At 51.6% G+C, this 21,952-nt stretch overlaps 3 protein-coding genes across 15 annotated transcripts in view; 2 read left to right on the forward strand and 1 right to left on the reverse strand.

The window, feature by feature from the left end:
* Positions 1 to 2,516, forward strand: part of Tsc1 (TSC complex subunit 1) — a 48,893-nt gene extending 46,377 nt beyond the window's left edge. For all 5 annotated transcript variants that reach the window (XM_059259899.1, XM_059259901.1, XM_059259902.1 and 2 more), the window contains 2 exons: positions 23 to 184; positions 759 to 2,516. In XM_059259899.1, coding sequence (XP_059115882.1) covers positions 23 to 184; positions 759 to 1,272 — 676 coding nt within the window. In that variant the 3' untranslated portion in view covers positions 1,273 to 2,516. The remainder of the gene's footprint in view (positions 1 to 22; positions 185 to 758) is intronic.
* A 3,834-nt stretch (positions 2,517 to 6,350) lies between these two features.
* On the reverse strand, positions 6,351 to 16,464 carry Spaca9 (sperm acrosome associated 9). 4 transcript variants are annotated; one of them, XM_059259913.1, is made up of 5 exons: positions 15,094 to 15,704; positions 13,472 to 13,629; positions 10,164 to 10,340; positions 7,829 to 8,031; positions 6,351 to 7,264 (listed from the first exon to the last, which is right to left on the reverse strand). In XM_059259913.1, the coding sequence occupies exons 3-5, from the start codon at positions 10,305 to 10,307 to the stop codon at positions 6,943 to 6,945; spliced, it is 669 nt and encodes a 222-aa protein (XP_059115896.1). In that variant the 5' UTR covers positions 10,308 to 10,340; positions 13,472 to 13,629; positions 15,094 to 15,704; the 3' UTR covers positions 6,351 to 6,942. The 4 variants fall into 4 exon arrangements, with proteins under 4 accessions (XP_059115896.1, XP_059115898.1, XP_059115897.1 ...); XM_059259915.1 differs by lacking the exon at positions 13,472 to 13,629 and having other exon boundaries at positions 6,351 to 6,422; positions 7,117 to 7,264; positions 15,094 to 15,687; XM_059259914.1 differs by lacking the exons at positions 13,472 to 13,629; positions 15,094 to 15,704 and adding an exon at positions 16,332 to 16,464.
* Ak8 (adenylate kinase 8) overlaps positions 15,255 to 21,952 on the forward strand; it is a 121,628-nt gene continuing 114,930 nt past the window's right edge. For 2 of the 6 annotated variants that reach the window (XM_059259906.1, XM_059259910.1), the window contains exons 1-2: positions 15,364 to 15,896; positions 18,536 to 18,620. In XM_059259906.1, coding sequence (XP_059115889.1) covers positions 15,813 to 15,896; positions 18,536 to 18,620 — 169 coding nt within the window. In that variant the 5' untranslated portion in view covers positions 15,364 to 15,812. The other 4 variants (XM_059259908.1, XM_059259909.1, XM_059259905.1 and 1 more) reach the window with 4 other exon arrangements.

The raw sequence follows: 21,952 nt of genomic DNA on the forward strand, positions 1-21,952 counted from the left end.
GTGAACCAACCCTGTCTTTCAGTGGACAGCTGCTGGCCGCAGAGAGCAGGTATGAGGCTCAGAGAAAGATCACCCGGGTGTTGGAACTGGAGATCCTAGACTTGTACGGCAGGTTGGAGAAAGATGGCCGCCTACGGAAACTAGAAGAGGACAAAGCAGAAGCAGCAGAAGCAGCGGACGAGAGGTGAGAGCAGCTGCATCAGGGCTGTGGAAGGCTCTGCCTGAGGCCACAGACAGCCAGGCAGCATGGCAGGCCTTTGGAGAGGGAGTGACAAGCAGCTGAGCTGCTATCCTCTGCCCAGCCCTTTCCAGAGAGCCATCCTGTTGCCTCCTGGCCACACTCAATTATCCGCCCTACACTCAATTATCCGCCCTTACTGTTGCAGGCTGTCTGTCATCCAGCATAACCCCAGTGGTTTGGGTTCCAAGATGAGACTCTTGCTTGTGACTACTATTACAAACAGAGTAGGGGGAGCTGGAGGGATGGTTCAGTGGTTAAGAGCACTGGCTGCTCTTGCAAGAGGACCTTGGTTTGGTTCCCAGCACCTAGGTGAGCTACTTGTATGTAACTCCAGTTCCAGGGAATCTGACACAGTCTTCTGGCCTCCTCAGGTATCAGGCACACACATGGTGCATATACACTCATACACATAAAAAATTTAGAGAATGGGCAAGCCAGGTTCAGGGAGCAAGTGTAATTTCACATTTCCCCAAAAGTACTACAGTTATCAACCGCATTCCCTCTGGGTCTCTTACAGGCTTGACTGTTGTAGTGATGGCTGCCCAGGTTCCTTGGTAGGGCATAATGAAGAGGCTTCTGGCCACAACGGTGAGACCAGGACCTCCAGGCCTAGTGGCACCCGGGCCAGCTGTGGAGGCAGAAGCACTGGAGGCAGCAGCAGCAGCAGCAGTGAGCTTTCCACTCCAGAGAAACCCCCGAGCCAGAGGTTCAGCAGCCGGTGGGAAACCGCTGTGGGTGAGCCCTCCAGCAGCATCCCCACGACTGTTGGCTCACTTCCCAGTTCCAAAAGCTTCTTGGGCATGAAGGCCCGGGAGCTGTTCCGTAATAAGAGTGAGAGCCAGTGTGATGAAGACGGTGTGACCAACAGTAGCCTTTCTGAGACCCTAAAGACGGAACTGGGCAAAGACTCAGGTGTGGAAAGCAAGAGTCCTTTGAATCTAGATGCCTCACATCCATCTTCCCCAAACTCGGACAGTGTGGGGCAGCTCCACATCATGGACTACAATGAGACTCACCACGAGCACAGCTGAGGGGGTCTGTCAGTGTTAATTTGCGTCTTTGTCAACACAGAACAGGAGGTGTGAATGCACGTTCTAGGCTTTTCTGTTTCCAGGGTCTGAGCGGCTGCTTGTGCAGTGGGAATGGGATAGAGGTCCTTTTGACAGCAGGCAGAATATGGGATGATGGTTTTTGGGTCTGGCATTGAGATGCTTTCCTTCACCCCACCCCAGCCTCTTTCATTTACCTAGCAGTATGTACTAATTGAGGGCCTGTGTGTGTCCCTTGTGGCTTTATTTTCTTCCTTCCTTCCACCAAATGGCTCTGTCCTTTGAACCTGTGCAATATGAGGCCAAATTTCATCTTTGGGTCCAACACACCACTCTGCTTCCTGAGGTGCAGATAGATGGGTGGCTCTTGGGTAGACCAGGTAGTTAGTGGCACTGCAGGTAAGTCCAGTTTTGTCCCTTCCAGGAGGGTGTAGAAAGTTGACTGTCTTTACAGGAGCGTTTTCACTTCTTTTTGGTTCTGAAGTTCAGCATCTAAAACCACAGATCTAGAGAAATGGGTTCATTCACCTCTGCCTTCTTTTGGCAGCTCTGATACGCTTCCTAGAAGGTCTGTGAGCATACCAGTTGTTTTGATAGTGTAGTTGGTGCTGTGGAGGCCATACTGCCTTACTCTCTGGAAAGCTCTTATCCCTCCCCCACTACCTCTTATTTATTTGGTATTTGCTTGAATGCTGGCACCATGCTGCCTGTGGGTGTGTGTAGGTGGTCGTCCTGTAATCTGCAGACTGCAGGGAGTAGGCACTGGGAGGGGCACCCAGGATGCCCATACACGTGTGGAACCATGTCTCTGGCTGGCCCCGTCCAACTGAGCCACGGTTCCATCCTTCATTCTGTTTGCCTCTCCTTGTCCATGTGCTCATTACCAGCTGCTTGGTGATTCTGCAGCAGACGGGCTTGGAAGAGTCAGAATTTCCTTAGAGTTTATGTGACGATTGTTCTCGGGCTGGGGATGCCTCCCCATAGTAGGTTCTAGCAGCTTTTTACACCAATTCTGACTTTGCAGGAGAGACTTCCCCTGGAGCTTCATGTCAAACACTTCTGTTAGGAACAGCAGAGCAACTCAGAGTCTGGGAGGGTTGATGGAGGCTGGTGGCCTGTACCACTGCCTGCCCTCATGCTCACAAGAGGTGACATTGATCAGAACATGGTGGTGGCAGAGAGCCCAAACTCGACCAATGCTCCTGAAATAAATGCTGGAAGTATAAGAGTTGTTGCCTGATATTCTGGACCAGGCAAGGAGAGACTTGGGAAGGAGCCATGAGCTTGGTTTTCTGGTTTCTGTTCTGTTTGACATATAAAGAACAGAAGGGTTTAGCTACAACAAAGGTAAAAGAAACGAATGGTACGAAATCTTACTGCATATGGAAGTTTCCAGCCTGAGGGTGAAAGTCTTTTTTAAGTGTGGCAGTAAATATCCTAGCATCCCTAGGTAAAGTGAGACTTCTTGTCACCATGGCAGAGCTGGCTGGAGACCTGTTAGGGCCATATCTTTGCTATAGCCAGCCCACAGGAAGACATGCCACTGACTACTCTCAGACCAGCAGAGGGCAGCCACTGCCCCTGGACACTCAGTGATGCCATGCTTTTCATTAGCTCTGCCCAAAGGAAAGCTGAAAACCCAGTGTTCTCTCACTTGATTCATTGTAGGAAAGGGTAGATGAACAGACTGGGAGAAAGATCTCACAGTTAATGGTAGACACTGCTCCTAAGAGCTGTCCTCACCACCACTACCTGCCCCCCAAGATCTGTGCCAGAGAACCATGTGCCAGAGAACCAAGCCTTTTTCCCTCTACATTGGAAGAAAACTTACAGTCCGCACAAGTGCTGGTGTTTAGGGAGAGGAGGCAGCAGCATGGTAGACTGAGGTGTAGGCTCGAGTAGCTACCGACTCTGCTTGGGCCCTCAGCACTTTACTTCAGCCTGGGTGCTCTGTACCCGATGACAGAGCCTGAGCATCTTGTGTGGCTTGAGTTCTGGAAGGCTGTTGAGGCTTTTATTTTTATTTTTTTCTAGCTAAGGTTGGGGGACTGTGACCTGAAGTCATCTTGAAGGTGCCCAGCCTAAACATTGGCTCTTTTCAAAGGACTCCAGGATCAGTTGGGTGGAGGCTTCTGTTTAGAGAGCAGTGACAGAACATATTTGGGAATCAGTGGGTCACCTGATGCTGCTGCAGTCAGGAGGGGAACTTCTGAAAGGCAGCTGAGGCCTGGGCCAAGGTATTGGGGCAGTAGGTGTCATGGGCAGCCTGGTGTGTGTGAATGCTGGGGTTGAATGGCTCCATCCTTGAATCATTTGAGGTTTGTGCTGTGGTTGCCCAAGGGACCCAAGGAGACTGGAGGCTGTGTGTCATGCAGTCTGGAATCCATTAGAAGCAGCACCACAATGCCACTGGAGTGGAGGAGCAGGTCAGTGCCCGGGGAGGAAAAAAGCACGCCTAATCTCTGGCTAACATTCCTCCCTGAGGTCTGGAAGTGTTTGCTTTGGGAGCAAGAGCAACATGACCATGAGCATGAGGAGCCAGGCTCTAAGTGGTACCCTGCAGCAGGCAGCATAGCCTCCAGGGGTGAGTACTGACCTCAGTACCTTTGCTGACCCTTTCAGGAGGAAAGTTTGTTCCTCCTTCTGGACTAAGCTGACGAAGGTTCCAACTGTATGTGACATGGTTAGCAGGGAGTCACTCTTCTTAGAACGCAAACTCAAAACCCGGGGAAAGTCCTGGAAGCCACAGGTGGTTAAAAAAATTAACCTCTCCTCCCCAAGCTGCTGTGGCCAGTGGCCAGTGCTTCTCTGGGTGGTGGTGGCACACAAGTGACAAGCCACAGACTCAGGGCCACTTGCAGCATGTGTGGGCTCTAGTGTTGAGAGGAGAATGAGAACATGTTAGCAGTCAGATGGTTGAAGATGAAAGGACCTGACAGTAGACTACAGGCTGACAGCTAGGTGGACATCGAGGAGTGAGTAACAACAGTCTGGTGCGGGGAGACCAGCCAGCAGGAACCTACTGCTTGAAGCCAGAAAGAACTAAAGAACAATCGGAAGTCCTGTAGGAAGGCGCTCGTTTTCCTGAGCAGTAAGGGTGGGAGGCGCTGTGGACATGCTGGCAGGGTGTGGGCAGTGCACAGGCTCAACTTGAAGAACTGCAGCCCATGTGGAGTCTGCCCCAGCCAGAGGCCAGTGGTCCTGCACACTGTGACTCAGTGGCAGCCTGCTACACCTTCACCCCAGGCCCATGCTGTACAGCCACTGCTGTGTACACTGGAATATAATATATCCAGTGGAAGAGTGTTTGTGTCCATGGATACATGCAGAGTTCTGTGGCGTGTGCCTCCACCCTCCCACCCCCATTTGCTGCAGAGTCACTGATTGCCTTGGGTTTAGCCTGTCTGTGTAGGTAAAGTGGGAACTGGCCCCTGGGCTGCTGCTGTGACCCTTGTTCCCATTCAGCTTCCCAGTCTGTGAGTCCCTGGTGTGCCCAGGGGAGCAGTGTTTCTGATATCACCCCAAGTTTTCAAATGCAGTGTAGAGAAGCGGCTGCAACTACAACAGGAACTGCACCCTGACCAATTTTGGTCTCAGAATGAAATGAATGGGGGCCAAGAAGTGCCCTGCCCTTCCCAGAGCCCCAGGATTACCCACTTCTGAATAAGTAGGCTGACTGATCCACTGGAGCTGATCTTTCACTAGACTGATCTCTCTCCCTGCCCCACTTCACACAGTGTTGGAAAGGAGAGGCCGTGATGGTGTTTGTTAGCTCTGTCGGATCAGAGGCAGGAAGGCATTTTTGCACTAGGAAGATTTGGTGGTCACCATGAGACTGGACCACAAAACACATTACGGAGGAGCAGGTTTTGCTAAGACATAATTTAGTTTTATAATCAATCATGGATGAACCATATATGGCTAACTTGGAATTGCGGGGTGCGGGGGGGGGGTATTTTCCCATCAGTGAAAACAAATCAAATTTTTCAAAAACTCTTTAGTTCAGTGGAAGTCACCTCTTCTCAAAAGGTTTAAACTTTCCCACTATGACCTTAAAAGCATGTCAAACAGTCCGCATCAGATGCCATAAATACAGGCTGCAGGAGAACATGGTACAGTCTCAGTGAATGGAATCAAAGGTTTGCTGTCCTTAGAATGTTCTGAAATGTCAAGGCAGTTGCTTGTGTTTAACTGTGAACAAATAAAGATTTATTGTTTTGCACTCCTCAGTGTTGAGATGAAGAGACTTTATACTGGCCTTGGGGGCTTGTGGGTGAAAGGAGACGGTCCAGAGACACTGCAGTCTGTCTGGAGTGGTTTCCTGGATGGTGGTATGGAGCAGGGGTGGACTTGGGCTGGGGAACAGATAATTCAGCTTCCTTAAACTCATGCCCCTGTCTAAAGAGCAGTGTGTGGAAGAGGGGCCACCTCTGACAACTTGGCCTCTCAAGTCTGCATCTCAAGTCATCCTGATGGAACCCAGCGGAAGCTTACCCTGGTTCTGGCCAGCTGTGTTTGTGGTATGCCAAGGGACAGTGCAGCCGTCTTCATCACCTACACCCGGATGCCCCCTCTGCCCTTCAGGCATTGGGCAGAAGTGGGAGATAACCTTTACATAATTTTGAGATTCTTCCCCCACCTAGTCCCTACCACTCGGCCTGGGCCTTAGTGGGGTAAGCAGGGTTCAAGCTGCATAGTGGTGCCTCAACCAGCACATGTCTGGAATTACTACTGCACTGCCCATCTTAACCACAGGAGGCTGATTGGAAAACTCAGGAGCTGTCTGAATAGGTCTCTTGACAGACAAGGAATTCACTCTTGGAGAAGCCTGTAGGTTGGCCCTCTGTGGCCTAAGCCTCTTAGAGGCAACCCACTCTGAAGGGAAGCACTCAGTTTGGCTGCAGAGGTCTCTGGTGCTGTCCAAGAGGGGCTTTGCCTGTGTGGCCACCACCCAGTGTCCTCTGATGTCTTAAAAGTACAGGGGTTTTTTTTGGTTGTTTGGTTGGTTAGTTGGTTGGTTGGTTTTTGGACAGGTAAATCCCAGAAAACCATGTCAGGCAGAGAAGTGGTAGAACACTTTATTCTTGAATGTCTCCCCCCAAGGAAGCACAATACAGAAGCTAAGTCGTCCCCTGTGAAGGGAAAAACCAACAGTCAGAGCTCACTTCTGGCGGGCAGAGAAGCCAGGAGTATACATTTACAGTGTAGATAGACTAGACTGCTACAGGGACCAGGCCATTGTCTTGCTCAAGAGCCACAAAACAGTTCTTACTTCTGCCACGCTCTCCCTCTCCCAACACAGGTGAGTTCAGCCTCCTGATCCCTTCCCCCTAACTTGTTCATGAGAGACCTTGCAGCTCATCTCCGTCTTGCCCTTGTCAAGACAAGGAGCTAAGTGGGCCCCCCTCCAGTTGCTCACTACAGAGCCAGAGGCCACAGCATGGGCAGGAGGCCTGGGCATCAGCACAGCACCCTTCCTCTGGGATACCCCTCCCAACGCCACATTGTTTGGGCAGCTCCATGAGTAAGGATCCCTTTCATCAACACGGAGGTTAGAAGTGAAAAGCAAGAGAGAGAGAGAGAGAGGTTCTCAATTGTGTATTGGCCCCCAGTAAGAATGGATGAACCGTGGAAGCCAAGGTTGACATTGAGTTACAATTTCCCACCAGGTGGTCTCCAGGGAGGTATCCGGGAGCCTTTGTCTTTCCCCCTAGATTTGAGGCTCTCTTTTGCAAGCTGCCTATAATGGTGTTTTCCTAACCATTGCTGGGCAGGTCTGATAGTGGTTGCTGCAGCGGCTCCCTGGCTACCCAGGACCTCACTCACATGCTGCAGCACTTTACGAGGAAGCTTCTCAGAATGAGCAATCCACTCTTTCATTAAGTCCAGGACTATAGGGATAAGACTGACCACACCTCCGTAGTGGTTCCTGGCTTCATCACAGCTGAGGTGGTTCACTACATCATGCGGGTACCTGCAGGATAGTGAGCAGGTGGTGAGACCTACCTCATGGACAGCAGGTCACCCTGGGAGGTGTGAGAACTAGACACACATAACCTCAGGCTCCATCCCTATGTGTTCTGATTGAGAAGGTTCAAGGCCAAGAGCCCCAGGTACGTCTGGTGTAGGTAGCAAGAGCTCTCTGACCACCAGGACTAGGGGCTGGAGAACCTCCTATCACCTTTGTAAAATAGTAGCTACCTACAACCCTTCTCGCCCTAACATCTAGACTCCTAGAAATGGACTATGGAGCTTTGGATTCTTTGGGGTCACCGTGGAACTTCAGGGGATATAACTCAGGTGTCCCATTTCTGTAGCCACTTTCTCCCTAGTCTGGTTCTAAGTCCTAGGGGACATTTTTTAGTTCTCCTATGACCCAGTTTTAGATCAGGTTAATTAGGTCAGTCATTCTAGGTGGTAGTTGGGGGCTAGGACTTGTATAGACTAGAGGCTATGACCTGTGCCAGCAGGGGAGAGCCGGCTCCCAGGTTCCTGTCCTCTCAACACTCTGACCCATGTACACCCATGAGGGACTTACTTTGCTCTGAGGCTGCTCAGGTCATTGCTTTGGCTAACCAGAGTTTTGCATTTCTCGAGAAGGTTGTTGGTGACGGGGGTGCCGGAGTGCAGGGCCTCAAAGTGCTGGCAGAGCTTGTTGAGCTCTGAGCAGATGTCCAGGAACATGAACAGAATCCTCCGGTCCGTAGAGTTGTTGCAATAGTGTTCCATGTAGCTCTGCACCTGCAGGGGCCAGCGTGTCAGGAGCTGGGTCTGGAGAGACCGGGGTGGGGGTGGGGGGTGGGGTGGGGGCACTGCCCCAGGCCTCCCTCCATCACAAGCTTGTTGGCAGACATGGAGCATTTGAATATACGGATCATGACATACAGCTAATGTTTGTGTTCCAAGCACCATTGCAATTTGCAAAAATACTTTCCTAAGTCTGGTCTCCCTCCCTCATCACCTAAGCTCTCCACACTAGGTCTCGGCCTTTTTGAGTTCTCATTTTACATACTCCCTAAATGCTAGAGGTTCAGACATGAGAAATGACCTGCTTGGGTGCCAACACAAGTGGCCTGACTGATTGGCCTCTTCACACAGTGGCCTGGTCTCCACCACCCTGCTTATCCAAACCACTGAGGAAGAAACAAGAATCCTTCAGGCTGGTTGTACTGCACTTTGGAGTTAGAAAAAGTCCGCTACAGGCCTGACTGTGGAATGACTGTCTGCATGAGGACAGTGCAGTGTGATACCCCAACCTGGACTGGGAGGCCATCCCAGTGTGTGGGTGGGTGGGTGGGGCACAGTTCAAATCAGACTTCCTATACTGAGTAAACTTTAAACCTCCCTGTAACTGCAGAGTTAACATGCTGAGAACACCAGTTCTCTGTTCTGCTTCCCAAGGCTTCCGTGGGTAGGGGTAGGGAACCCCTCTATGGGTCTTTTGCCAGTTACTTGGCACTTTGCATCTAAGCACAGGCAAGGTGAGATGGCTGGCCTGACGCTAAGGAACTGCCTCAGCTGCAGGACTGAGTAATGGATTCAGTCATTTCACAGCCAGCTGCTACTCTCCATAGAAAGATGAAAGGAGGGCACCTCTGCTTCCTCCAGTACTCCAAACTGTCTCTGTCTAGACAGGGCTACCCTGTTTCTTAGTGATCTGAAGAGATTCCTCCCTTGCCTGTAAGGTAGAGGCTTCCGACAACATACCTGTCCAGGTACCTGGGGTGGGGACTGCATCAAGGTGTGACCACAACAGAGTGGCCTCCTTGGATGTGTGAGGGGGGCTTTGAGGGTAGACAGATCTGAGAGCATCTCTTCTGAACCTAAGGTGGGAAGCCCTATCAAGCAGGTGCTTAGGAAGTGGGACTTGGGCCACTATTAGAGACTGAAAACCTGTCCCATGCCCTTGGAAGGCTGAGCTGCTGGGGGAGTGTAACCAGCTGCCCTTCCAGTAGTTCAGGGGCATGAACATGGACCAGTGGACCACTATGATAGATGGGTGGGTGTGGATGCAGGTTGCATGGTGCATTTTCTTCATGTGGTCAGCATTTTTTCAAGTGAAAACCACAAATTTTCACAAAATTTAGAAAAAGCGATTTACCGGATGCCTCTGGTAAAGGTTGCTTGTTTTCTGTGGTCTTGTTTCTCCCGGGTACTTTGAGCCTCGACCATGCCCACCCCCAGGCCCTTTAACGGGCATCCCTCAGTGGGGCTTGACTTCTTTGCGGCAGCTTCTTTCTTAGTTCTAGGATCCACTTGTGTATATGTTCCTAGCTGCCCAGTGGCCAGGGCCCCTAACTTTCTGGAAGGCCTCCAGCCCCCACTGAGTAAACTTGAACAATAGCTCACCTTTAAAGAAACAGGTTAAATAAAAGTATCTGCGAAGCCCCCATCAGTGAGCTGGGCCAGGCGCCAGTGTGTGGCAGAACCTTTTGAGAAGGACCATTATCGACCTGCTCACTAACAAATCCCCAGAGCTCAGCCTAGGACTCACAGGTGACACTATACACTTGAGTGCTTAGTGTGGGCCAAGAGTTTTCCATGGATGCTTTCATTAGATGTGCCTTCCAGGTGGGGAAACTGAGGTTAGTGAGATATGCTCACCAGCCCAAGGCTACAGGGTGGCAGATGGACATGAGGCCAAGCTGGCTGAGTCTGGAGCCCACATTTTAGTCACCACTACATATCTGTGGGTGCCAATGACTGAGGGACTGTTTTCCATCAGTTAGAATCTGAGTCGGCACAGAAACTAACCAACCCGCCATTCTCCTCTCTAGGGGCCCACTGCTCCATGGTTTGGGTGAGGGGGCTGGGCTGGGCAGAACACCCTACCCCGCCCTATACCACCCACCGCCCTGCTTGCCAGGCATCACCTGTCCAATGCTGGAGATGGGCCGGATTTTGTCATGAGCATTCTCCCGGCAGTGCTCTAGCGCTGCGATGAAGGTGAACTGTTGCTGTTGAAAGAGCTTATACTTCTGCTCGATGCTGCGGAGGGTCTCTTTCACCTCGTTCATTGTCGTCCTTGGGTCTCACAGGACAGGAAGGGTCTATTGGAAGGAAGAAGAGAACCCTGAAGCCCCAGGGATCAGAATCTCCATCCAGCTTTGGAGGGAAGCGCCCTCCCGAAGGAATGTTGGGGAAAGGAAGCAGGTCCTGGAAGCCGCATGCTTGTTCTAGGTCCTTCAAGTTGTCCACCACTGCACCAAGTCTGACCTTGTCTATTTACCCTTCCAGGACACAGTCTGCCATGAGCTGTGGCTTCCTTCACCTAGGGACAGTTTCTCTGGTCCTCAGTGTCTCCAGATCATAGGGTCTATCCTCATACAGGTGCACACTGTCTCAAGTGTATGTGCACACACAGTATCCGGGACCTCTTCTGTGGCAGAACCTGGGATTCAGGGACATGACAAGACCCCAAACCAGCAATATGTCAGTTTAAAAAAAAAATGTCTACCACAGTGAAGTTGGTGAGAGTCTGGGAATTCTTCCTGTGAGCTTACCAGGGAAAGAGTCAGTGCTTGGGTGTTCTGTGTAACTTGTCTGTCTCTGTGGGCTTGGGGCAGGAGCCATAGCCTCAGGTTTGCAGGTTTCCAGGGCAGGTATAGGTGCAGACTCCTCCCCTGTCTTATGTTAATTACCACATTATCTGATCAGTAAAGCCATCTGCAGGGAGTGCAGCCCAGGGGCCATCATTGATGTGATGGCGGCTGTCCTCAAGCACTGAGAATCCCCCATGAGCGGAGAGGGCAGCGGGTGCCCTATTCCATGCTGTCACGGTTTACCAAACCGACCTTGGGCAAAATGCTTATAATCTTTAGGGAATATCAGAGCTAGAAGGGACCTCAGCAGCCCAGACCCTGTAATGTCCAGGGGGTATATGGAGACCTGGAGATAAGGGAGTCCCAGTGAATGTGTGCCATAGACCCCTGGGTCCCAGGCTTCCTGATGCCTGAACACATCCTCACTGCCCCACATCCCTCTGCCCCTCCTCCAGTGCACACAGAGCCCAGGTTCCAGCATGCCAGCCTGTGTCACTGAACCAAGGCCATTCCAAGATGCTGGAAGCAGAGGGGGCACACACACAAGGTCAAGTGTAAGGAAGGCAGCTTCCTAGTGAGGACAGGGTGGAGCTGGGAAGACAGCTCTGTGGTAAAATCAATGGCAGTAGTGGGGTGTAAGAACTGAGAACAGACCAGAGTACGGCCCCTAGGGATGCTGGCCTGCAAATCAGAGAGCTCGGGGATGACTGCAGGGAGGCCTTTTAGAGACCCAGGGTTGTCCTGAAGTTAACCCCATTAACCCAAGTGGGTGCCTTGTGCCAATTTAATAGAGCATGCACTGTGTCTGCCGACAGCTGGGAGTAGATGTAGCCCTGGGTGGCCTGGTGCAGATCAGCCCCCTGGAGGTAGGGCAGCCCCTTGCTCCCTCCAGGCCTTCCTGAACTCAGCCTTCTACCTGCTGTGGACAGGGTGAGTATGGGGCTGAGATTATTGTTTATCGGGCATCTGCCATGTCCTCGGCCTCTTCCCCATGGGGCAGAATAGCTCACTTGGGCATAGGGGGTTTTCTCTTGTCCCTCCCCAGAATTCTGACTCACCGGGGAGGGTTGAAGGTGACGGGGAAAAGATAAACTTTAAGGACTGAGTGCCAAAAAACTCAGCATCCATTCGAGAGAGAAAAGAAATACTTAACAAGAAAGTTCCCAAGAATAAAAGAACAAAATTTTAGAGAAATCTGTGCCTTTCCCCTACCAAAGCCTGTGGTAAAACGAAAAATCTGTAATAATAAGCCTGTCTTTATGAAGTGTTAATAGTTTATTCTAAATGGATTTTTGCCATTGGTTTTGAATTTTGAAGAACATGGCATTAATGTATCTATCTTGACTGTTGAGATTCAGGGCCCCTAGCATTCCATTCACAGATGAGTGTCCCATCCTGCTCCAGCTCGGAGCTTACAAATGACTCAAGTTATAACCTAGGAAAGTCAGAGAGACCTGGTGGTGGGTATCCAGGGAGACAGAGTGTGTCTCGTTAGCCTGCTCTCTGCCCATGCTGCTCAGTGCTGTGGTTGGCAAGAGTCAAGGCTGTTCTGCAACCACCGGTCCTGGGTTCAGATCCCGTTCCACCCTGACTACCAACCTCAGGTGACAATAGTCTCTGAGCTTGTGCCCTAACATACAGGAGATAGCAGCAGCCACCCAGCCTTGGGGTTGGCACGTCCTGAGATGACAGGTGTAAGGAAAGTGGGGACCTCAGAGCTACCGTGATTACCCAGCATGCAGGTGATGGGGGACTGCCACAACAGGTGTGGTGAGTATCTAAAGGGAAGTGAGGGCTGCTGGGAGCTTATCCTTCTTGGTGGAGGGGTTAAACTCTAAGCTTGAAAAGAAGGGGTATAGGTGGGCAGTGTACTCGGCTAAGGGGCAAGGATGTAAGACAGGGCCAAGCCAAGGGGCCCCCAGGTCAAGGTGGATATTCAAAACTGCTGAAGGCATCTAAGCTGGAGGGTGGGATGAACACCACATTTGGTCCTTCCGTCCCTGTGACAGATACAGTCCAGTGTTGGGGTCTATAGTAATGGACATGGTATATGAGGCCCTGCTCTGGATGAACTCTGCTGGAGGGGGAAGAGGTCAGGAGAGAGCTCATAGTGTGGCAGGGTGGACACGTGGAAGCCAGGGCCGTGCAGTCTGCCAGACACTGGTCTGATAGGAGAACAGCCTCTCACTTAACAGTGTTCTAGGGAAGCCCTGGGCATGCGTCATCTCAATCCCTGGCCACAGTTTAGGACAAGGGACCACAATTATCACACAGGATGGTCAGAGGATGAAACTGAAACCACACAGGAAGAGGGCAAGCCAGGATCTGTCACATCCTGGCTTGACTTCTCAGTCTGGCTCTTCCATTAGACCCTCCCTCATGTTCTCTAGAGACAAGATGGCAGGCATCGGGTTGGCTATGGCTGCTGGGGGACAGGTGGGATCTGAAAAGTTACCCAACCACTTCTAGAGGCCCCCACTAGCTAGACTCTGGGTCTCACTTCCACTCCTATCCCAGAGCAATCATGGGGCTATCTCCTGTGTGTTCAGCTCCCCTGCCACTCTCTCTGGGCGGCTGGGTTCTCCAAGGAGACGGTGCTAACTGGCCCGCTGTGGCCCCATGAGCCCCCTAGAGCAAACCTGGCTCCGTTCTTGATCCTAGCAACTTGTGACACACACGCGTCAGGGATGTCACGAAAGGGGCTGTAACAAGCTATCCAAAGTGAATGTCCCTTGAACACAAGCCTCTGCAGCCAAATTAGAGCGGATGAAAGACCTGAATGCAGGCGCTTCTCTCTCTGGGGGGAGAAGGGAGGAAAAAGTGATTACCCCATAGGTTTTAGGCTTTAATTGATTTGTATTTTTCCAGGCTGCTAAAGAAGATTAGATCATGGTATGAAAAGTGCCTAGGGCTGAAAATAAATGAGGAGAAACGAAACCACTTCAGAAATGTCCAGGAAGCACACCAAACCTCCCCAGTGCAAGCTGCAGCTTGGCTCCTGTATTCTTTGTCAAGGAGGCGGCTTCTTTGCTCCCCAGCTGACAAGTCTACCAATGCCTGAGGCCTCTGAGGAAGCAATCATGGGGACAGAGGGCAAGTGTCATAATCCCAGGCCAGGACGCCTGCTGCCAGCCTTGAGGCTGCCTCTGATTTCAGCCACGGCCCTCGGCAAGACTTTCCCCTTTGCTAGGTCTGTCTCTGTTTCTGCCCAAGGAGTGAGTTTGGATCAAAACTCTTCAAGCTATTGAAACTCTGTTCTCTGCCCAGCAGCTGGTGAGAAAAGAGATCTGGAAAGAGGAAACGACTTGCCCAAAGTCACCCAGTTAACTCCTCTGCCCTGTCTAATTCTTCAGATTCTCTGTATTCTGAGAAGAAAGGTTCTCATTTGACTATGCCTGGTACTGCGGCCTCAGGAACCTCTGCAAGCAAACCTGTTATTGACCTATATAAACAGATGAACTATAGGCATTGGAGATGGCTCAGTTGTTAAGAGCACTTGCTGCTCTTCCAGAGGACCTGAGTTTAGTTCCCAGCACCCAGATCTATTGGCTCACTGCCTATAATTCCAGCTCTAGGGGTCCAAACACCCTTTTCTGGCCTCTGCTCTTCCTCTGTCCTACCTTATACACATAAATAAAAATAAAACTTGTAGCCGGGTGGTGGTGGCACAGGCCTTTAATCCCAGCACTCGGGAGGCAGAGCCAGGCAGATCTCTGTGAGTTCAAGGCCAGCCTGGTCTACAGAGTGAGATCCAGAATAGGCACCAAAACTACACAGAGAAACCCTGTCTTGAAAAACCAAAACAACAACAACAACAACAACAACAAAAAAAAAAAAACCTTGAAGAGGAGGGCTACTGCTGTACAAAGTGATTGAGGTGAGATTAAGATTAGTCTAAAGATTAAATGGATACCACTATGGACAGTGGCCCACAGTGCCCACTTTCCACGGGCCAATCACTGCCGAATACTTCAGAGAAGTCGTGGGAGCAAGGCTTGAGCTGCCCTAACTGCTCAGTGTGGAAACTGAGGTCCACAAATTTGTCTAGTTCACAGTGCACATCCGGACACATCCAGCACTTGGACTTTGGGCTATCCCTGTAGGCTGTGCCTCCCTCCCTCTTGGTGAGTACTCTGCCACACTTGCCCATTCCAACAGCAGCGAGCTCTCCTCCCCTAGGCCAGGACACCTCCACCTCTTCCCCCACCACTCCCCAAGTGTTTTCGATTCAGCTCTTGGGCGGTGCCCCAGCCCCCTTTACCCTGGTTTGACTCGGACTGTCCTTCGCCTCACAGAGTCCCCAGAAGCTTGGAGTGCCTCCGTGGGTGTGTGGGCCCCGAAGGGCAGGAAGGCCCTCCTCAGGTCTCGGGAAGCGGGAGTGGGCGGGGTCGAGGCCTCAGAGACCAGGCGGTCCTGGCCGATTGTGACCACAGGTGCCATGGCAATCAGGTCACATGGCCCGGCTGCCTAAACCAAGGAGATCCGCCCAGGTTCCGGCTGATCCCAGCTGCAGGTGACTTTTGCTCTTGCTGACGCCGGACCCACATCTGCTTAGCGTCTTTCCTTTAAAAGTTGGGGAAACTGAGGTCCGTGGAGCAGAGTCAGGGTTGAAACCTAAGCTTCCATTATCACACGATGGCTGCACCAGAAGCAGGTTTCTGGGATCCAATCTCCCACCGGAGGGCCTGGGGATCCAGAACTATGGACCCTGGGGGCATCCCGAGGTGCTTGCGCTGTGACCCCCACGGGCATCCTGGAGTCCTTGCGCTGTGGCCCCTCGGGATGTCCTGGGGTTTTGCGCTGAGGCCCGTCGGGGGCCCCCATGCCCTGGGGAGCGAGAGCCTACTGCCATCCTTTCCGAGATGGATGGAACGGTGGAACCAGGACTTCAGGACTTGCCCCAGCGGAGGCGCGCACCGATGACGCACAGCCTGGCGTCCTAGCAACGCGGTTACTAGGGAACGGCAAGCAGTCCGAGACATGGACGCGACTACTGCCCCGCACCTCATCCCCCCGGAAATGCCTCAGTACGGGGAGGACAACCATATCTTCGAAATGATGCAGGTGTGACCAGGTGGCCGGGCGCCCGAGGGTGGGGAGCGAGGCGCAAGACCGCAGGAGCCAGGCTGGCAGCACGGTCTGGGGGGTAGTCCCTCTCCTCAGTTTCCCCACCAGTGAAATCCCGCGGTAGTCTCCAAGGCCTCGTCTGGAATTGTAGTGGCCGAGCCTTGGGTCTTACCTAAGCTGGGCCCTTGCAGCCCCAACAAGGTAGGATCAGCCACCTGATTTCAATAGACCAGTTCAGGAGACAAGCAACAGTGAAAAACAGAAAGATTTGTTCCATATGACCAGATTGGGAAGAGGAACACATAAAAATCTGGTGATCCCCCCACCCCCAGATCCAGTTTTGGGGTCCAAACATGAGGTTTGGATTTAGAGGGCAAGAGGTGCGCATAACTAAGCAGGCCCAGTCACGTGTGGTCCTTCCCATTTACTGACCCGCCTTTGTCTCGGCTCCATTCTCCCTTGCAAGTTGGTCTGACAAGCTGTAAGAACTCTGTGGAACCTCCTTTGTCTGGCACCAAGCTTCAGCCTGTTCCTTCGCCCAGCGTGAGGTTCTGTGGGAAACTCCAGTGTCTCAGTGTCCATTGTCTCAGCTGTCAGTCAAGGGGAGGAGACGCGGGTTTTACCTCACTAGAATGTCTTCATTCCTGTTGGGACCAAGTTCAAGATGACCTCCCTAACCGGGTGGCTTCTTCTAAGGCGGTGTATTTTCTACTTAGCCTCCATCTTCAGAACTGGCCTTTCCAAAGCCCTCAGCCCTCATCCTGGCTCCCAGCCTGTCCTGGTTCCCAGCCCCCTGTGGCCTTAGGCAAAGCCTGTCCCCAGCTCTGTGGTCCAGTCTTCCACTTGTACTCCCCACAGGTACGAAAGGCTGTTAGCAGCTGGACTGATAAGCTCTTAGCCACTCAATGATTCTGGGGGTCAAGGGTAAACTAGGGCTCAGTTTCCAGTAGCCTATTCTGCCATTTGATGTATTGAAGCCCCCCAAAACAGAACCATGGTGATTCATGAGCCCAGGCCAAGGAACCTGAGTTTCCAGAAAACATGCTTCCTTTGGAAAGTGGTAGTGGTAGGGGGAGACAGAGAGTGGCCAGTCACAAATAAACCAGCTAAGTTGGGGGACAGGGAGGAGGGGATTGGTGATCCTGGCCTGTTTTCTAGCTGGGTTGATGGAGCAATCACCAAGAAAGCTTTAAGCTCATTTGGGTAGTGTCTCTACTGTTTTGATCATTTCCTTAAAAACCAGAAACACAAAAGCATTTTATTTTCAAATAATGTTAGGCTTAGGAAGTTATAAAATTGGTATTTTTTTTTAAAGATTTATTTATTTACTATGTATACAGCATGTATGACTGCAGGCCAGAAGAGGGCACCAGATGTCATTACAGATGGCTGTGAGCCACCATGTGGTTGCTGGGAATTGAACTCAGGACCTCTGGAAGATCAATCAGTGCTCTTGACCTCTGAGCCATCTCTCCAGCCCAAAAATGGTATACTTCAATGTCTACCCTTGAGCCTTCTAACATGGGTATTATTGTCAAAGCCGTGAGACAGAAGTAGACCCTGGATCCTGTCCCCTTTCACCTGCCCTTGGATTTCTGTGGTAGCATGTAAATTTTATCAGATGTCTGTGAATCTTATGGGATTCACAGATCCACTGCTGTTCACCCACATTGACACCATTCCCAGAATTCAGTTCAGTTCTGTCACAGACTTGGCTTCTTTTTCTCTTGTCCTGAGACATACTCTTGGCGTTACCAACCCAGAGCATGTATTTTTGGGTTGCGCTATCTATGCAACATCTTAGCCAAGACACATGCAGCAACATACCCAAGCACAGAGTGAGCCCAGCTGTGCCACTGAACACAGGTAGGAGGTGGGGGAAGGAGAGCCGAGGCCCCAAGAAGGGAAGGGACGTGCTGGTGAGGTCCAGAGTGCACTGGGCCAGGACTTCCCATTGGTGCTTTGGACTGACCTGCGTGCTTTCTGTCCTCATAGGCCGAAGCCCCTTCCTACCTGCCCGGCAGCCTAGCTCCTGTCAGCTCTCCAGTTCCCCGGTGTGACACCCTGAAAATTGTTTCCCTTGATGTATTGCTCAGTTGGGCTAAACAGCCAGAGTTCTCAAGACTTTAGATATTTGGCCGATGAGTATTCTGTCCCACAGTGGAGAGTCCCGGGGAGCAGGAGTGGCTTCTGCCCCCAGCTAACATCTGCATGGGTACCTGCTGTAATTGTGCAGACAGAGAGGACCACAGAACCCATGGAGTGGTAGCGCAGGGATGAGGCGAGGCAGGGAACACAGGTTCACACGGCAGGCTTGTGCAGGAGCGTAGGGCGGCAGGGATTTACTTGGGTACACTGAGATCTGATGACCAAGTAGCCAGATCAAGGATCAGGAAGCATTCTATGTGGAAGGCCAGCATTCACTAAGGCCCTGCATCAGGGCAACAGTGCACAGTGCAGGACCAAGGGGAGGCTTGTGTGGCAGGCACAAAGGAAGAAGGGGGGGGGGTACTGGCTGCTTGGACTTCCTCAGGCCTCTGCTGGCCAGTGACCCCGTAGATGCCCCAACAGGTGATCTCCATGGCAACCAGGGGCCCTGCAGGTGTTAATCTCCTGATATCTGCTTGTGCTCACAGAACATGCTGGAGCAGCTCCTGATCCACCAGCCAGCAGACCCCATCCCCTTCATGATCAGTCACCTGCGCAGGAACAATGACAATGGTGAGCACTCCCTCCAACATGTGGTAGCTGCCGCTGCTGCCGCCGCCGCCATCTCCTCCAGGGACCCTACCCATCCTGGCCGCAGCCCAGAAGCCCTCTCTTCCTATCTGTGTCTGAAGGGAGATCAGAATAGGACAGGGAGGGGAGGTACTTGGACAAGTTGCAGCAGTTAATTGGAGAATGCCTTCTTTTTCTTTTTGAGCCTAACTAATAAAAATTCTCTTGCCAAGCTATTAAAATGCAAACCCCAGAATGGCCCATGTAATCAATTATTAATGCTTCCGCCTGCCCTCGCTGATGTCGCCTGTTGGGTTTAAACTCTCTGATCACTGTACTTGTCAGGTGAAGTTTGGTTTCTGGTCTACCTAGACGGGCGAGCACTTGGACTTTTTTCCAAGGGTCTCATTATCAGTACCTGCTAATGAGTGCCGAACTCCCCAGACCTCAGCCAGAGGCAGCTTGGTCAGACCCCAGGCTCCAGTGCGGAGCTGGGAAGAGAATGGCCCTCCAGTAAGCAGGGGCCCTTCCTGCATCCCAGGGTGGTAGATTTGCCAAGCCGAGGGAGGACTCTTCTGATGTCTTGGTTGGTTTGTTGATTTTCCCACTGGTCCATTAGCAGTTCTGAGGGAGCTTTATCTTACCAGTAAAGTTAGCATTCAGGGCTTGAGATGCCCCATGGTGGGATTGGGCTGCCTACAGTCTGAAATGATGCTAAATTGTCAGATAAAAGTTAGGTTTAGGTTTGAGCTGGGTATGGTGGCTCACGCCTTTAATCCCAACACTCATGAGGCAGAAGCAGACAGATTCCTGAGTTTGAAGCTAGCCCGGTCTACATAGTGAGTTCCAGGACAGCCAGGGATACACAGAGAAGCCCTGTCTTGGAAAAAAAAAATAGGGTATCTCTTTTGTCATGGTGTCTTATCATTTAGCAACAGAAATAAAACTAGAACAATTTTTTTAAAAAAGTTTTAAAAGGTAGCCAGAGTGGGCTTCAGGCCTGCCGATGCCCCAGCTCACCAGCCTTCCTCATGTGTCCTGCACCTGCACCTTGATGGACATGAGGGGCCTCTTTTAGCCCAAGTCTAGCATGTGGACCCCAGCAGGGAGCTCAAAGGGAACCCTGACAGTGTCCTTTTCTGAGGCTCTTCCGAGGCATGAATGGCTGAGTCTGGGTATCCCAGCACTCAGTTGAGGTTGAGACCATAGACTGGGTGGAAATTGAGCTGTGATGGGGTGGGGGTTTCAGAGAACACTGTCCCTTAGAATTCCACCTGCTTCTTCCAGCCTTGCCTACCCTGCCCCTGGCAATTATCTCTGACCCTCCCTGGTTGGCTGATTGCTGTGCTGTGCTGGGGGGAGGTTCTGCATTGGCCTGTCTGCTGTTGCTGTAAATGTCCTGTCTGGGTGGGTGTGCCTCTTGGAGGATTTATTTTTTAGGTTTATTTTCATTTTTTGTGTAAGAGTGTTTGGCCTGCATGTGTGTCTGTGCACCATGTGCATGCAGTACCCACAGAGACCAGAAGAGGGCAATGAATCCCCGAGATCTGGAGTTACAGATGGTTGTGAGCCACCATGTGGGTGCTGGAAACTGAACCCAGGTCCTCTGCAAAAACAGCCAGTGCTCTTAGTGACTGAGCTCTCTCCCCACACCCCCACTGTGGGGGAAATTTTTTGAGCTAATAACCTTCAGGTTTCCGTAAACCTCAGGCCTGGAGTGAGAGCCTGGACCTTGGGGCTGCTCCTGCCTTCTCTTCCTGTCTCAGTACCGCTGCGTGGCTGCAGGTTAGTAGTTCAGCATCAGATGCCCTGAGCCAGGCTTCTCAAGTCCCCATATCATCGTTCTGGGCTGGCTGAGTGTAGCTGATGCCTGCTGGACAGCTGTCTCCTCCCCGTGACAATCCGCTTGTGGCTACCTGCCACACATTTCCAGGGCTGTGACTTTGCAGAGACTGCTCTTTGTGGAGTTTTCTCTTTATTCCACACAGCACCCTCTGCTGCAGGGAGTGGAGTCCAGGCCTGTGTTGGGGACTCCTCGCCACAGTCAGCCCCCCACCTGTCATTTAGATGGGTGTCAATTGCCAGCCTGGACGTTCTTCAGGTACCCAGACTAGGTCCCATAACCATGGCTTTCGTGGCTTAATTATTCCCCCCAGGTCTCCATCCTACTTTCAGGCCTTGGTGAGCATTTGTAGGACATCTATGTCTTGGATAGGGACGTTGATAGGCTTTCATTCCCAGAAAAGCAAGGCTAACATGGGTGGAGGGAGGCCACCTTCCTGTAGTGATTTTTCTAGGGTGTCTAAGACAAGACACATGGGATCAGCTTGAGCCTCGCCCCTCTGGAACCTAGCAGGGTCCCAAAACATCCAACCTGCATTTCCCTCACTCCTCTGGGCAGTAGTAAGAGTTGCTTGCCTCCTAGCCACCAGAGCTAGGAGCACAACCTTCCTGCTTACTGGTGGCAGGACAAACCTGGGCACACGGAACCCTGGCCAGTGACTGACATAGGAAGAGGAACTCACCCCAGCCTGTGGGCATGCACAGGAGGGAGGGCAGGAGCCCCACACTAGGGCTAGCAGCCCCTTTGCCTCGAGAAAAGCGTTTAGTACAAAGTGAGCGTTTACAGTGGCCCTGGGCAATATTAGCACAGGCGGTGGTGGATATAATGGAGCGTTTCGCTTCTTATCAAACACTTGTCCAGGAAAGCCTTGTATTAGAGTTCTGATACCTGAGGGGTTCCTTGTGAATTTTAAATCATGTTCATAGTTAAGCCTCAAAAGGCTCCATGGATGGAAAGGTTCTTTGATTTTCTTTGAAGTGGTTAGAGGAGTTTGATTACTCTTGGCAGTCAAGCAGCCTTTTATGACACTGTTTATAAATAATTACTCATGAGCTAGGCTGGAGTTTCAAGGTGTTAGATTTTAAGAAACTGAAATTAGTCACATAAGTGAGTACCAGAAATTGGGAGGGGAGAAGGGCCACGATGTTCCTCTTTAAAGTATTTTCTTAGGCGTGTACAATTTGGGTGCCACTTAGAGGAGCTGGGAACGGAGAGGAGGAACATTCCCTGTAGCCCCCGCCTATGGCCCTTGCCAAGATGAACATACTAGCCGGGAGCTGGACTTAATCGCTGGATGTCCTGGTTACATGCTCAATGCGAGATGCATCTACCTTCTTCTCCAGCACTATCCCTGAACCCTGATGGGTCTGGCTGGTGGCATTCCAAGGAATGGGCAAAGCCCATGCTTAGAGCAATGGGCACCAGGGTAGGCTTGCAGAGAAGCCCTCCAGTGTCCTGACTTTGGCTGAGCAGGCCTTCCTTCTCTCTGTAG

This window comes from Peromyscus eremicus, chromosome 4 (genome assembly GCF_949786415.1).
Source record: "Peromyscus eremicus chromosome 4, PerEre_H2_v1, whole genome shotgun sequence".
NCBI lineage: Eukaryota > Metazoa > Chordata > Mammalia > Rodentia > Cricetidae > Peromyscus > Peromyscus eremicus.

Excerpts from the sequence above, each read along its gene's own strand:
- Spaca9 (XM_059259914.1), bottom strand. The coding sequence starts at position 10,307 with ATGAACGAGGTGAAAGAGACCCTCCGCAGCATCGAGCAGAAGTATAAG. Across the intron at positions 8,032-10,163 it reads CCATCTCCAGCATTGGACAG|GTGCAGAGCTACATGGAACA; the intron begins GTGATGCCTGGC and ends TGGCCCCTGCAG. Across the intron at positions 7,265-7,828 it reads CTGAGCAGCCTCAGAGCAAA|GTACCCGCATGATGTAGTGA; the intron begins GTAAGTCCCTCA and ends ACTATCCTGCAG.